Source organism: Phyllobates terribilis, unplaced genomic scaffold (assembly GCF_046119375.1).
Source record: "Phyllobates terribilis strain yellow unplaced genomic scaffold, ASM4611937v1 Scaffold_5__5_contigs__length_657084704, whole genome shotgun sequence".
Classification (NCBI taxonomy): domain Eukaryota; kingdom Metazoa; phylum Chordata; class Amphibia; order Anura; family Dendrobatidae; genus Phyllobates; species Phyllobates terribilis.
Genome location: NW_027362765.1, coordinates 636,597,972 through 636,611,483, shown reverse-complemented (window position 1 = coordinate 636,611,483; position 13,512 = coordinate 636,597,972). Strand labels below are relative to the sequence as shown.

Genomic DNA, 13,512 nt, shown 5'->3' with positions numbered 1-13,512 from the left:
AAAAAGTAGTGTATCAGAAGAGAAACGCTATGCATATACGAGTCGCTGTGGGGACCCTGGTTAGATACTAGTATGTAGGAATGCAAACCGGGAGTAAGAGATCCTTGCTATTCTCCATCCTTTTACACTTAGGCCTTGAAAAAAAGGAGAAAGGAAGGAATAATCGAAATTAGGACCCTATGGCAGAACAATCAATGAGAATCAGCTCTTTGTTAGATAGATGGATATTCTCTCTACTCAAAGGGCTAGTGCATACCAATTCCTGTTGATCTATTGTTGTTTTTTATTAATTGACATCTATATATATATATATATATATATATATCTATATCTATATCTATATCTATATCTATATCTATATCTATATCTATATATATATATATATATATATATATATATTATATATATATATAAAAATAAAAAAATATTATGATTGCTTTTAACTGAACTGTAACTATGTCAATATCTTATGTTTTTGTTTTCCTTTCCCTGTTTGAACGGAAAGCTCTAGGTAAAATGGTTTTGTTTAATAAAAAATGAACAAAAAAACCCTGTTAGAAATTAATTTTACATAAAAAAAACAACAACAAAAAAAAAGATAGACAATGCATCGAAGCCTAACTTTTCTCACACTTCTACAGTAAGCTTAGAAGCAAACTGTGGTAACCATTATCATTACCTGAATCTCCGCAAAGTGAGAAAATAGGGGTGCGATAGAAGGAATTTCCTCAACAATTAGAACATTCTCCTCCATAATTTGCAGCTCAGATTCATGCTCTTTGTTTTCTTGACCAAGATTTTCAGAATGGGTACTCTCAATTTCTTCACTATCATGAATACTAATCACAGCTGAAGAAAAGAAATATAATTTTTTTTTTTTTTTTTCAAAAAAAGGGCCGCCATTCAAATACATACAAGCTGTTAATACTGAGAAGTGCAGATACCCCTGTCCATTTTACCATTTTCATTTCTAATCTTGTAGAACAGGGTTCCCCAACTCCAGTCCTTAAGGCCCACCAGCAGATCATGTTTTCAGGATTTCCTTACTATTATTTTGACCGATTGTAGTGTCATTATATGCGGTGGTTTCACATGTACCGACAACAAAAATGCGGCATTAGAACACAGCGTTTGGAACGCAACAAAAATATGCTGCATTCAAAGTGCTGCTGAGTGCTGATCGGAGGGACATAGCGGCTAAAGAACCAGCAGTGAGATGTTATTTAATGGCCAGGGACCAGGCACCTTCCCAGGCTAAAAATACCAGCTCACAGCAGCCGCATAATTTACATGAATAGAAATGCTAATTAAAGACTGGGTGAATGTGACTAGCTTTTGATGTACAAAAACGCTGTAAAAAACGCATGTAAAAACACCAAGGTTACTTACCGGTAGCCGGTTTTTCCTGAACCCATGACAGCACACCTTGAGAGGGTTCCGCCCCACCAAGGACAGGAAACTGTCTGAAATAAAAGGGCGGTACGTCTCTCTCGCTTCAGTTGGTTTCCTGTCCTTGATGGGAACCTGTCTGTGGAAGAAAAGAATGCTGTACCTGGATCTGTTCCGGTGTGAAAGAGCGGGCGCCGGCCTGTGCATCGGGTTCCAGGCTTCAGAATCGCCGTCCAAGGCGCAGCGGTCTGCGGGTAGCCGGAGCCCTGCTCACCGCCTGCGCACGCTCGGACACAGCCCCAGGGAACCATGGCGGCGCTTCTGGAGCCCGATGCACAGGCCGGCGCCCGCTCTTCCACACCGGAACAGACCCAGGTACAGCATTCTTTTCTTCCACAGAAAGGTTCCCATCAAGGACAGGAGACCAACTGAAGCGAGGGAGAGGTACCGCCCTTTTATTTCAGACGGTTTCCTGTCCTTGGTGGGGCGGATCCCTCTCAAGGTGTGCTGTCATGGGGGAGGGGAAAAAAAGCATGTAAAATCTGCATGTAAAATCCTGCATGTAAAATTTCTGCCACACCTCATCTAGTGACGCAGCGGTCCAGTGGGCGCAGCCTTGCTTCATACACTTGTATGGAGCGAGGCCGCGCCTCATCTAGTGACGCAGCTGTCCAGTGGGCGCAGCCTTGCTTCATACACTTGTATGGAGCGAGGCTGTGCCTCATCTAGTGACGCAGTCATCCAGTGGGCGCAGCCTTGCTTCATACACTTGTATGCAGCGAGGCCGCGCCTCATCTTGTGACGCAGCTGTCCAGTGGGCGCAGCCTTGCTTCATACACTTGTATGCAGCGAGGCCGCACCTCATCTAGTGATGCAGCCACTCTGACCGTGAGTATGCAGAACACCCATTGTAGTCGATGAGCATGCTGACATCAATTTTTTTGTGGACCGATTGCCTGCAAAAAAAATTGAAGACAAATATATGGATAGAAACATGTCTGCTTCTGATCTAATTTGTACATCAAATTTGTCCCCTAAATGGATCCATACAAAATAAAAGCGAACCCTCGGATCCATGTGCTAGCTGTTTTTTTTACAATTTGATGGAATGGGTAGGGAAGCTTAATTTCTTTCACTTTAGCATACAAGAAAACTGAATGCCAAAACAGAAGGTGTAAATAATCACATTGAGAAAATGGATAAGAATTGAAACAAACTGATATAGTCTGGCTTTTTTCGTGCACAAAAAAAAAAAGAGGGGGACTCTAAATTAATTCTTAGTCTTATTTAATGCTCATGCAGAGGTTCTTGAAACTTGGTCTGAGCGCAGACCATAATGCACAAGTTATCTGCGGGTCTCACACCTTGATATGAACAACCTCATAGGCATAAATGTAGCAGAGGAGATATAATTACATTGCTAATTATGGTAAAGATTTCCTCCAAAGCCACATGTCAATCTCTGCCGCCTCTATACAATGGTGTGTGAGTATTTTATGCGCTGCACTACCTGCAATCAAACATGAGCACACACAGGACATCATGGATGTGACATACCTTTCTCTGGTGTCTCCAGGGCTTCCACAATTGGGTTGTGGACATCTCCAGTTACTAGAACACGGTCCAGCTCAGCATGTGGCTGCTGTTCACTACCTGAAGAATTCACAGTTGTTGAAACCACCTTGTCCTCAGGTGTTGGAGCATCATGATACTCTAGTGTTGTCTGGTTAGACCTTGCAGACACATTGCTTGCGTCTTTGCTAGCCTCCATTTTGCTTGGGCTTCCATCTTGAATTCCAGATGAAGATTCATCCATTTCATCATTGTCTGTATTAGCATCATTTTCGGTAAGCATAGCCACTCTTTCTGCCCACATAGTGTCTTGACCAGACTTCAGAACAGGAGAAATTCTGGGCTCTTCTTGCTCAGTTGACAAAATCTGTTAGTAAAATATTGCTTAGTATTAAAAAAAAAAATGATGTGACAAAAAAAGAACTAGAGGAAAACTATTTAAGGTGTTAACGAACACAATTTTTTTTTTAACATGACATAAAAAGGTGCTCAATTCATAAATGTTAAAAACAGTGTAATATACTTACGTTAAGCATGCCCACATCAAATCAGACCACTATGCATAATGCGAGACTTACCCCTTTACTAAATTTCTTGCTAATTTGCTCCATAAAAGAGATTTTTAGTTCTCTGGACCGTAAAGGAGGTGTAATTGATCTTCCAGGGGAAACTGAAGGAGAGGCCAAAGGAGTTGTGTGTGTACTGGACCTCAGAACAGATTGGCGAGTGCGTGCAATATAGTCAGAAGCCCTTGTGCTTGCCATCAAGGCTTTTGCCTTCTAGAGAGAAACACACAAAAAAAAACGTTACTACAATAAAAGATTTGATGAGCAGCATCAACAAATGAACAGACCGTAGAACAATTGTTAGGACTCAAAGCCCGAGTAATTAATGGAGTAGAGCATAAAGCTATTATGCGATGCATCTCAATCCTTTGCTAAACAAACTAAAAATGTATGATGCTGAACCCTTACCTTTACCACCAGAGGTGTCTGCAGCAAGCTAAACTCCGATGCTTTGGAAAGGTTTTTTATCGGTGTAGATTTGAGAAGACTTGATTGGACAGGGCTGGAAGTCAGCAGGAAAGATCTGCAAGGTGTTTTGTAACGGACATTTGCAAAATCTGTGCCAAAGGAGGGTTCTGCCAGGACAGGGTGGACGGGAGAGTCCAACAGCCTGTAACATACAAACAACTAGGTTTATAAAAGGCATCACAATTACACATGATAAAAAAAAATGCTGTAACAATTAACAAGGTTGGTCCACACAGGACATAACTGATTACGGACGGGGAGCCCTTCTGTGTGTACAAACCAATCCAAAAGCACAGTAGGCAGCAGCAGGGAAAAAAAATGTACCACTAACCTGGAGTCTCTTCTAGTTTTCAATATTGGTTTACCAACAAAAGCATCATGTATTTCCATTTTGGCATCTTGAGAAACTGGACTTGGGCTTTCATCTGTCAAACTGAAGAGCAGAAAAATCACATTCAGATATTTCCATCTCTAATAGGGTTATGGAATGGAAAAGTAATTAAAGAGTTTTTTCATAAATGGACAACCCACTATTAAATGGTCCCAGAATGGTGCTGCACAAAAGGAAAAATATCTATCTTTTTTTTCTATTTTATTATTATTTCCTTATTTTATTTCCGCTTTACTTTATTTTTCTACTCCCTTTCTTTTACCTTCTGGTATTTTCTCGGCTTTATTTTACCTTGGCATTCTATCTTTTCATTGCTTCCCCTACACAACTCATTCCACATATCCACATACACACGCCAGGAAAATATTCTCCATTCTCTCCTGTGGGAGGATCTCACTGCAGGGGGCCATCTTCTTAAGTGACCACTTGAGACATAGTGATATGTCACCTCTGGTCACATGATCTCCACCTAATGCTCCATTAAGGCGACACGTGTTGTGCTGGAGCGCAACGTCACATGTCATTAGAGGTCACACGCCTTAAACATGGCGCGGCCCACATTATCAGCTTTCTAGATAAAGCAGCAGATAACAATTTGCGCTCTACGCACTGAAAGTTATGCCATTCCTCAGCGCTGTTGCCACAGACCTTGTGCTATGTCTTTTCTCTCAGTCCTGTAATCTAGTAAAATAATAATAATCTTTACTTATATAGCGCCAACCTATTCTGCAGCGCTTTACAATTCAGAGGTTCACACACAACAGTCATAAGTAACATAGCTAAACATAATACAATAATTAAAGCAAAAATAATAATGACCCTGCTCGTAAGAGCTTACAATCTACAATGAGGTGGGGGGTGACACAAAGTGCAGGGGCCTATTTACAATAATCGTCCAGCCATCTTGAGGGGATGAGGGATAGATAAAGGCTGCATGAGCTCGTCACCAGCCAGAATCTGTAGTGCTTTTGGGTTCGGTGGAGACTTAGGTTTGGAGAAATAATGAATGGGCTATAAAAATATAAAAACACTTCGATTAGGGAACGCGATAGGCCACCCTAAACAGGTGTGTTTTTAGGGAGCACCTAAAACGGTGTAAGTTGTGGCTCGTCCTACTTTCTTGGGGTAGAGCATTCCAAAGAATAGGTGCAGCTTGGGAGAAGTCTTGGAGCCGGGAGTGGGACGTATGGATTAGTGCGGATGTTAGTCGATAGTCGCTTGCGGAGCGTAGAGAACGAGTAGGCTGATAAACAGAAATGAGGGAGGAGATGTAGGGGGGTGCTGCACTGTGTAGAGCTTTGCGGGTGAGAATAAGCAATTTAAATTGGATCCTATAATGTATAGGCAGCCAGTGCAATGACTGGCATAGAGCGGAAGAATCTGAGTAACAATTAGCCAGATAGATGACCCTGGCTGCAGCATTAAGGATGGACTGGAGAGGGGAAAGTTGAGTGAGGGGGAGGCCGATTAATAGAGAATTACAGTAGTCAAGGCGGGAGTGGATCAGGGCAAAAGTGAGGGTTTTTGTGGTTTCCAAGGAGAAATTGTATATGGAAGGTGAAGGAAAGATTGGTGTCAAACACAACGCCCAGACAGCGCGTCTGCTGGCTCGGCGTCATTGTGGTGCCACACACAGAGAGGGATACGTCAGATTTAGGGAGGTGAATAAACGGTGGGAGCAGAAGTTGTTCAGTTTTAGAAAGGTTGAGTTTCAGATAAAGAGCGGACATGATGTTGGAAACTGTGGACAGACAGTCACTGGTATTCTGTAGTACAGTGGGGGTAAAATCGGGGGATGAGGTATATAGTTGTGTGTCATCAGGATAAAGATGTTACTGAAAGCCAAATTTGCTGATGGTCTTTCAAATTGGGGCAGGGTAGAGAGAGAAGAGAAGTGGGCCAAGGACTCAACCCTGAGAAACCCAAAAAGCAAGAGGAAGGGGGGAAGAAGTGGAGCCAACGAATGATACACAAAGAGCGGTCAGATTGATAAGAGGAGAACCAGGAGAAAGCAGTGTTTTTTAAGCCAACTGAGTGGAGCATACAGAGGAGGTGGTGGTCAACAGTGTCGAAAGCTGCAGAAAAGTCAAGAAGAATGAGCAGAGAGTAGTCACCGTTACGTTTTGCTGTCAGAAGGTCATTGGTTACTTTGAGGAGTGCAGTTTCTGTAGAATGTAGAGGGCAGAAGCCGGTCTGTGATGGGTCTAGAAGAGAATGAATGGAGAGGTAAAGGGTAAGGCGGGAGTAGACCAGGCGCTCCAAGAGTTTAGAGATAAAGGGGAGATTGGAGACTGGTCTGTAGTAGTTTGTGCAGGAAGGGTCAAGAGAGGGCTCTTTTAATAATGGAGTAATGATGACATGTTTGAAGGAGGAGGGGAAGTTACCAGATGAGGGGGAGAGGTTGAAGATTTTAGTTAGGCGAGTAGTGATGACTGAAGAGAGAGACTGGAGTAGGTGTGAGAGAATAGGGTGCATGGACTGGCATGAGAAGAAGAGAGGAGCCTGGAGACTACTTCTGTGACTGGGTCAAATGTGGAGAGTGATCCAGAGGAGATGTGGGGAGGGATGGGAGTCATGGAACATGGTGGCTGGGAGCTGATTTCCTGATGAATGTTCTCTGCGAAGTAGGAGGCCAGGTCCTCAGCACAAATGTCCGTGATAGGGGCCAGCACTTTAGGACTGAGGAGGGAGTGAAAGGTGTCGAAGAGTTTTTTTGGGTTGCTGGATAGTGAAGAGATCAGGGTGGTGAAGTATGTCTGTTTGGCAACGTGAAGAGTTATAGGTTTTTAACAAATTCATAGTGGATAAAGTTTTCTAGTGTGCGAGTTTTCCTCCATAGGTGTTCAGCACTCCTAGAGCATCGCTGGAGAAATCGGGTTTGCGGCGTCAGTCAGGGCTGTTTTACTTTGTGTTTAGAGGTTCTGAGGGTGAGGGGCGCTACTTGGTCCAGGGTGCTTCTGAGAGTGTCATTGTAGTGATTTACAGCCAGATAAGGACAGGAAAAAGAGGAGATTGGGGACAGTGATGAGTGAAGGGAGTCTGAGGGTTAATGGCTTGTACATTTCTGAATGTGTGATAGGTAGGAGTGTGCTGGGGTGGGCAATGATTTGTGAGCGTGAAGGAGAGACTGTTATGATCAGAGAGGGGAAGAGGGGAGTTATCTAGGTAGGGGATTTTACAAAGCCGTACAAAGACCAGATCAAGGGAGTTTCTGTTGTTTTGTTTCTCAGAGGATGATATTCAGATGCGATTCCAACTTATTCTTTGATTCATGCGTTTCTGGCAATTCTGGTTGTTCTATATACGCTCTGTTTCTGGATGATGTGACTGGCATAGCTCATAGCAAGCTACAAAAACATTAATCTACAGTGGGTACGGAAAGTATTCAGACCCCTTTAAATTTTTCACTCTGTTTCATTGCAGCCATTTGGTAAATTCTAAAAAGTTCATTTTTTTTCTCATTAAAGTACACTCTGCACCCCATCTTGACTGAAAAAAAACAGAAATGTAGAAATTTTTGCAAATTTATTAAAGAAAAACTGAAATATCTCATGGTCATAAGTATTCAGACCCTTTGCTCAGTATTAAGTAGAAGCACCATTTTGAGCTAGTACAGCCATATGTCTTCTTGGGAATGATGCAACAGTTTTCACACCTGGATTTTGGGATCCTCTGCCATTCTTCCTTGCAGATCCTCTCCAGTTCCGTCAGCTTGGATGGTGAACGTTGGTGGACAGCCATTTTCAGGTCTCTCCAGAGATGCTCAATTGAGTTTAGGTCAGGGCTCTGGTTGGGCCAGTCAAGAATGGTCACAGAGTTGTTCTGAAGCCACTCCTTTGTTATTTTAGCTGTGTTCTTACGGTCATTGTCTTGTTGGAAGGTGAACCTTCGACCAAGTCTGAGGTCCAGAGCACTATGGAAGAGGTTTTCATCCAGGATCTCTCTGTACTTGGCCGCATTCATGTTTCCTTTAATTGCAACCAGTCGTCCTGTCCCTGCAGCTGAAAAACACCCCCAAAGCATGATGCTGCCACCACCATGTTTCACTGTTGGGATTGTATTGGGCAGGTGATGAGCAATGCCTGGTTTTCTCCACACGTACCGCTTAGAATTATCACCAAAAAGTTCTATCTTCATCTCATCAGACCAGAGAATCTTATTTCTCATAGCCTGGGAGTCTTTCATACGTTTTTGAGCAAACGCTATGCGGGCTTTCCTATGTCTTGCACTGAGAAGAGGCTTCCGTCGGGCCACTCTGCCATAAAGGCCCGACTGGTGGAGGGCTGCAGTGATAGTTGACTTTGTGGAACTTTCTCCCATCTTCCTACTGCATCTCTGGAGCTCAGCCACAGTGATCTTGGGGTTATTCTTTACCTCTCTCACCATGGCTCTTCTCCCACAATTGCTCAGTTTGGCTGGACGGCCAGGTCTAGGAAGACTTCTGGTGGTCCCAAACTTCTTCCAATTAAGGATTATGGAAACCACTGTACTCTTAGGAACCTTGAGTAATGCAGAAATTCTTTTGCAACCTTGGCCAGATCTGTGACTTGCCACAATTCTGTCTTTGAGCTCCTTAGGTAGTTCCTTTGAGCTCATGATTCTCATTTGGTCTGACATGCACTGTGAGCTGTGAGGTCTTATATAGACAGGCGTGTGCCTTTCCAAATCAAGTCCTATCAGTTTAATTAAACACAGCTGAACTCCACTGAAGGAGTAGAACCATCTCAAGGAGGATCACAAGGAAATGGACAGCATGTGACTTAAATGAGCAAAGGGTCTGAATACTTCTCACCATGTGATATTTAAAATTTTCTTTAATAAATTTGAAAAAATTTCTACATTTCTATTTTTTTCAGTCAAGATGTTGTGCAGAGTGTACTTCAATGAGAAAAAAAATGAACTTTTTAGAATTTACCAAATGGCTGCAATGAAACAAAGTGAAAAATTTAAAGGGGTCTGAATACTTTCCGTACCCACTGTACATGATACACTATAATTTATGGGATTTATACCCTACCATGCTATTAAAATACTCTGCCTCCCTATTTAATAATCTACTGAGCTACCACTGGGCGATAGTATGTAATAGTAATGTACTTTTTTATTATTATTCTACCGCATCCCAAAGCCAATTGGGAATTATGTTCTTACATTTCTTTGTATCTCATGCATACCAGGTATATACTTATACTGGTTATGCCTCATTTGTTAAATTTTTGATTATTTTGTTTTCTTTTGTATCTTTCAGTATTGATAAATGTCTAATTTTAGACAGAAGTGTCAATTTTTTTTTTTTTTTTACAGTGGATTGCTTTTCTAAATAAAAAGTATTGTTCATCAGCATTTACCCTGGAGTGCCAAGTTCTTTGTAACACTGTTCACTAAATGTACTTCGCTTTTCTTTTTCCCCCACACTTACTCTACCACCATGTTTGTATATACCCTTACAGTTTTTGTTCCACTAATACTCACTCCTTTGCTATCCCCAAACCCCAGCATCCTCTATCCAAATAATAATCTCTCAATCCCTCTTACCTCCCACCTGACCTCATCTGCAGACCTGCTCCTCAACCTCAGATCTCGCCTACTAAAAAATAAAACAAGCCGGCCTCTTTCCTTTCACCTGCTTTCTTGCACTCTGCTTGTCCTCACTGCTGGCGACATATCTCCCAATCCTGGACCCCCACACAGCTGTTACCTCCCTCTTATGCCCCCTCATATCGCTGCCTACATAATATGAACTTCCGCAATCTCTCCTACATTAAACCCGTCCCGACGTCCACCCCCCTGCTCCCCCTCTCTGGAGCACTCTGGAATGCCTGCTCTGTCTACAATGAGCTCCATGTGATTCATGACCTCTTTAACTCTCGCAATCTATCCTTCCTGGGCTGACACCCTCCGACACTGCCTCCCCTGCTGCGCTGTGCTACAGCGGCCTCCACTTCACCCATACTCCTCACCCTGGTAACAGGCATGGTGGAGCAGTGGGTCTTCTTTCTACCAACTGGACCTTCAACCCAATATCACCTCTACAGTCCCTAAACCTCCCTTCTTTTAAAGTCCACATTGTCCGCATCTACTCTCTGTCCAACATCCAAGTGGCCGTCATATACCGACCTCCCGGCCCTGCCACTGCCTTTATTGAACAATTCTCCAGCTGGCTTCTTCACTTTTTCTCTGCTGACATTCCCACCATCATCATGGGTAACTTCAACATCCCCACCGACACCCGCCAGTCAGCATTCTCCAAACTCCTGTCGCTTACTTCATCTTTTGGACTTGGTCCTCCTGAGCCACCCACACAGATGGACACACACTAGACCTCATCTTCACTCAACTCTGCTCCCTATCTAGCCTCACAACCTCCCCTCTCCCATTATCTGGCCACCATCTACTCACGTTCTCATCCCTGTCCTCTTTACCTGTCACCCATGTCCAGCAACCATAACACCCCCGCAGAAACCTCGCACATCTAGACACTCACACACTCTGACTCTATTCTACCACTAGCATCCATATCTTCACTCCACGACACAGTCAGCGCCACTGCTTTCTATAATGCCACTCTCACATCAGCTATTCTCGCGGTCGCCCTACTCGTGCATGGCAGAGTGCGACAAATCAAAAGAAAACCCTGACACAATAACCTCACTAAAAAGCTTCGGCAAGTGTCCAGGGTTGCGGAGCGGTGATGGAGGAAAAACACATTCGAAAGATGACTTCACTGCATTCAAACACGCAACACTCGCACTCAAATCAGCCCTCACCTCTGCTAAACAGGCCCACTTTACATCCCTTGTATCTTCCTTATTCTACAAACCCAAACAGTTATTCAACACTTAACTCCCCTCCTCCGCCCAGCACTGTCCCCTCCGACCTCCCTAATCGCTGCTGAGGACTTTGCCACACACTGCAAAAATAAGATTGACCAAACAAGGCAAGTCTTTATTGTTCGACCACCACAAACTCCTTTGTATACCAGACTAATGCCCTTACGCCATACCCACCCTCTCTATCATCAATGAAGGTGAACTTCCTCATCTCCTCTCCAAATCACACCTCACTACTTGTGCACTTTACCCCATCGCATTCCACCTCCTCCCCAACCTCACCACCACACTTATTCCATCCCTAACCCATCTCTTCAACCTATCACTAACATCTGCTACCTTCCCCTCTGCTTTCAAACATGCCACAATCACGTCTATCCTCAAATAAACATTGCTCGACCCAACTGCCAAGTCCAGCTATCGCTCCATATTGCTGCTCCCATTCGCCTCCAAACTCCTTGAACAGCAGTTCACGCTGAACTTTCCTCTCATCTAACTCTCTTCGACGACCTACAATCTGGCTTCTGTCCTCACCATGCCACTGAAACGGCCTTGACCAAAATCACTAACTTACTTATAGCCAAAGCTAACAGACAATTATCAATACTCCTCCTTGATTTGTCATCTGCCATCTACTACAAATCCTCTCTTCCTTTGGCATCAAAGACCTTGCCCTCTCCTCATACCTTTACAACCACACATTTAGAATCTCCCACTCTACCTCCTCATTCGGCCCTCACTCTGTTGAAGTCCCTCAAGGCTCTGTCCTAGGACCCCTACTCTTCTCCATCTATACCCTTGGCTGGAGACAACTCAAATTCCCATGGCTTCCAGTACCATCTGCACGCTGACTACACTCAGATCTACCTCTGCTGTCCAAAATCCCTGAGTATCTATTTGCCATATCCTCCTCCTCTCGCTTCAAGATTAATGTGGATAAATCTGAACTCATCATCTTTCTTCCATCTCACATATCTTCCCCACCTGATCTATCTGTAGTAATAAACTACATCAAGCTTTCCCCCGTACCGGAAATCCGCTGCCTCGGAGTAACCCTTGAATCTGCCCTATCCTTCAAACAGCACCTGTCGCCTCCAGCTTAAAAATATTTCCAGAATCCGTCCTTTCCTAAACCCTCAATCTACTACATGCTTGTGCATACCCCATCATCGCCCGCCTCAACTACTGCAACATCCTCCTCTGTGGCCTACCTGATAACACTCTTGTACCTCTCCAGTCCATCCTTAACTCTGCTGCCTGACTAGTTTATCTCTCTCCTCGCTACTCTTCTGCTTCCCCTCTTTGCAAGTCCCTTTACTGGCTCCCAATTCCCCAGCATATCCAGTTCAAACTTCTACTAACACTGACATACAAAGGCATCCATAACCTTTCTCCTCCGTACATCTCCAAACGAATATCCCGATATCTTCCCTCACGTAAACTCCAGTCCTCCCAAGACCATCTTCTCTCCTCCACACTCATTAGGTTTTCACCCAATCGCCTAGAAGACTTGTCCCCAATATTCCCCATCCTCTGGAAATCTGGCCCCAACACGTTCGATTAGCCATCACATTCGGATCCTTCAGACAGAACCTGAAAACCCATCTTTTCAAGAAAGTTTACAGGCTGCCATGACCTTGCTTGCTGCCACCTCACCAACACCAGAGCTACTGCAACCCCACGAACCTACTGTCTCCTTCCCCATCATCCTGTAGAATGTAAGCCCGCAAGGGCAGGGCCCTCTTCCTCCTGTACCAGTCTATCATTGTTAGTTTCTTTACTGTAAGTGATATGTATTTTGCATGTAACCCCTTCTCATGTACAGCACCATGGAATCAATGTTGCTATATAAATATTTAGGGTAGAATCCTACTTGAGCACACACGAAGCAGGACGGACACTCATCTTCATGTCTCCTGAGGTCACATGACTGCCGCAGTCAATCGGTGGCTGCAGATTGTAGTCAATCAGTGGCTTATATGAGTCATGAGACATTGTTCATCAAGACACTGGCGGAGTACACAATCTATGAGCAATAAATATATCAAAGATTTATTTAACACATAGTAGCAAAAAGGGGTAAAATACAGATACCATGGACAAAAACCACAATCCACGTGTTGAGTATATCATTGTATAGTTACAAAATTGCAAAATAAGTAGTCACTACCATAGCCCCATATTCAAGAGTACAATCATTAGGTGTCTATCAGAAAGTCATAATGTGCCCTTAGACATAACATATAGTAATCTCATATACAACCATAAAGGTCTCGCTATACGTACCAATGGAAAA

At 43.6% G+C, this 13,512-nt stretch overlaps 1 protein-coding gene across 1 annotated transcript in view; it reads right to left on the bottom strand.

Annotated features, from left to right (window-relative positions):
- LOC141273801 (protein ELYS-like) overlaps window positions 1–13,512 on the bottom strand; it is a 104,199-nt gene that overhangs the window by 17,082 nt on the left and 73,605 nt on the right. Inside the window, exons 26-30 of the mRNA XM_073686167.1 lie at window positions 4,327–4,428; window positions 3,936–4,137; window positions 3,540–3,740; window positions 2,947–3,328; window positions 680–849 (exon numbers count right to left, since the gene is read on the bottom strand). Of these exons, the coding sequence (XP_073542268.1) occupies window positions 680–849; window positions 2,947–3,328; window positions 3,540–3,740; window positions 3,936–4,137; window positions 4,327–4,428 (1,057 nt within the window). The remainder of the gene's footprint in view (window positions 1–679; window positions 850–2,946; window positions 3,329–3,539; window positions 3,741–3,935; window positions 4,138–4,326; window positions 4,429–13,512) is intronic.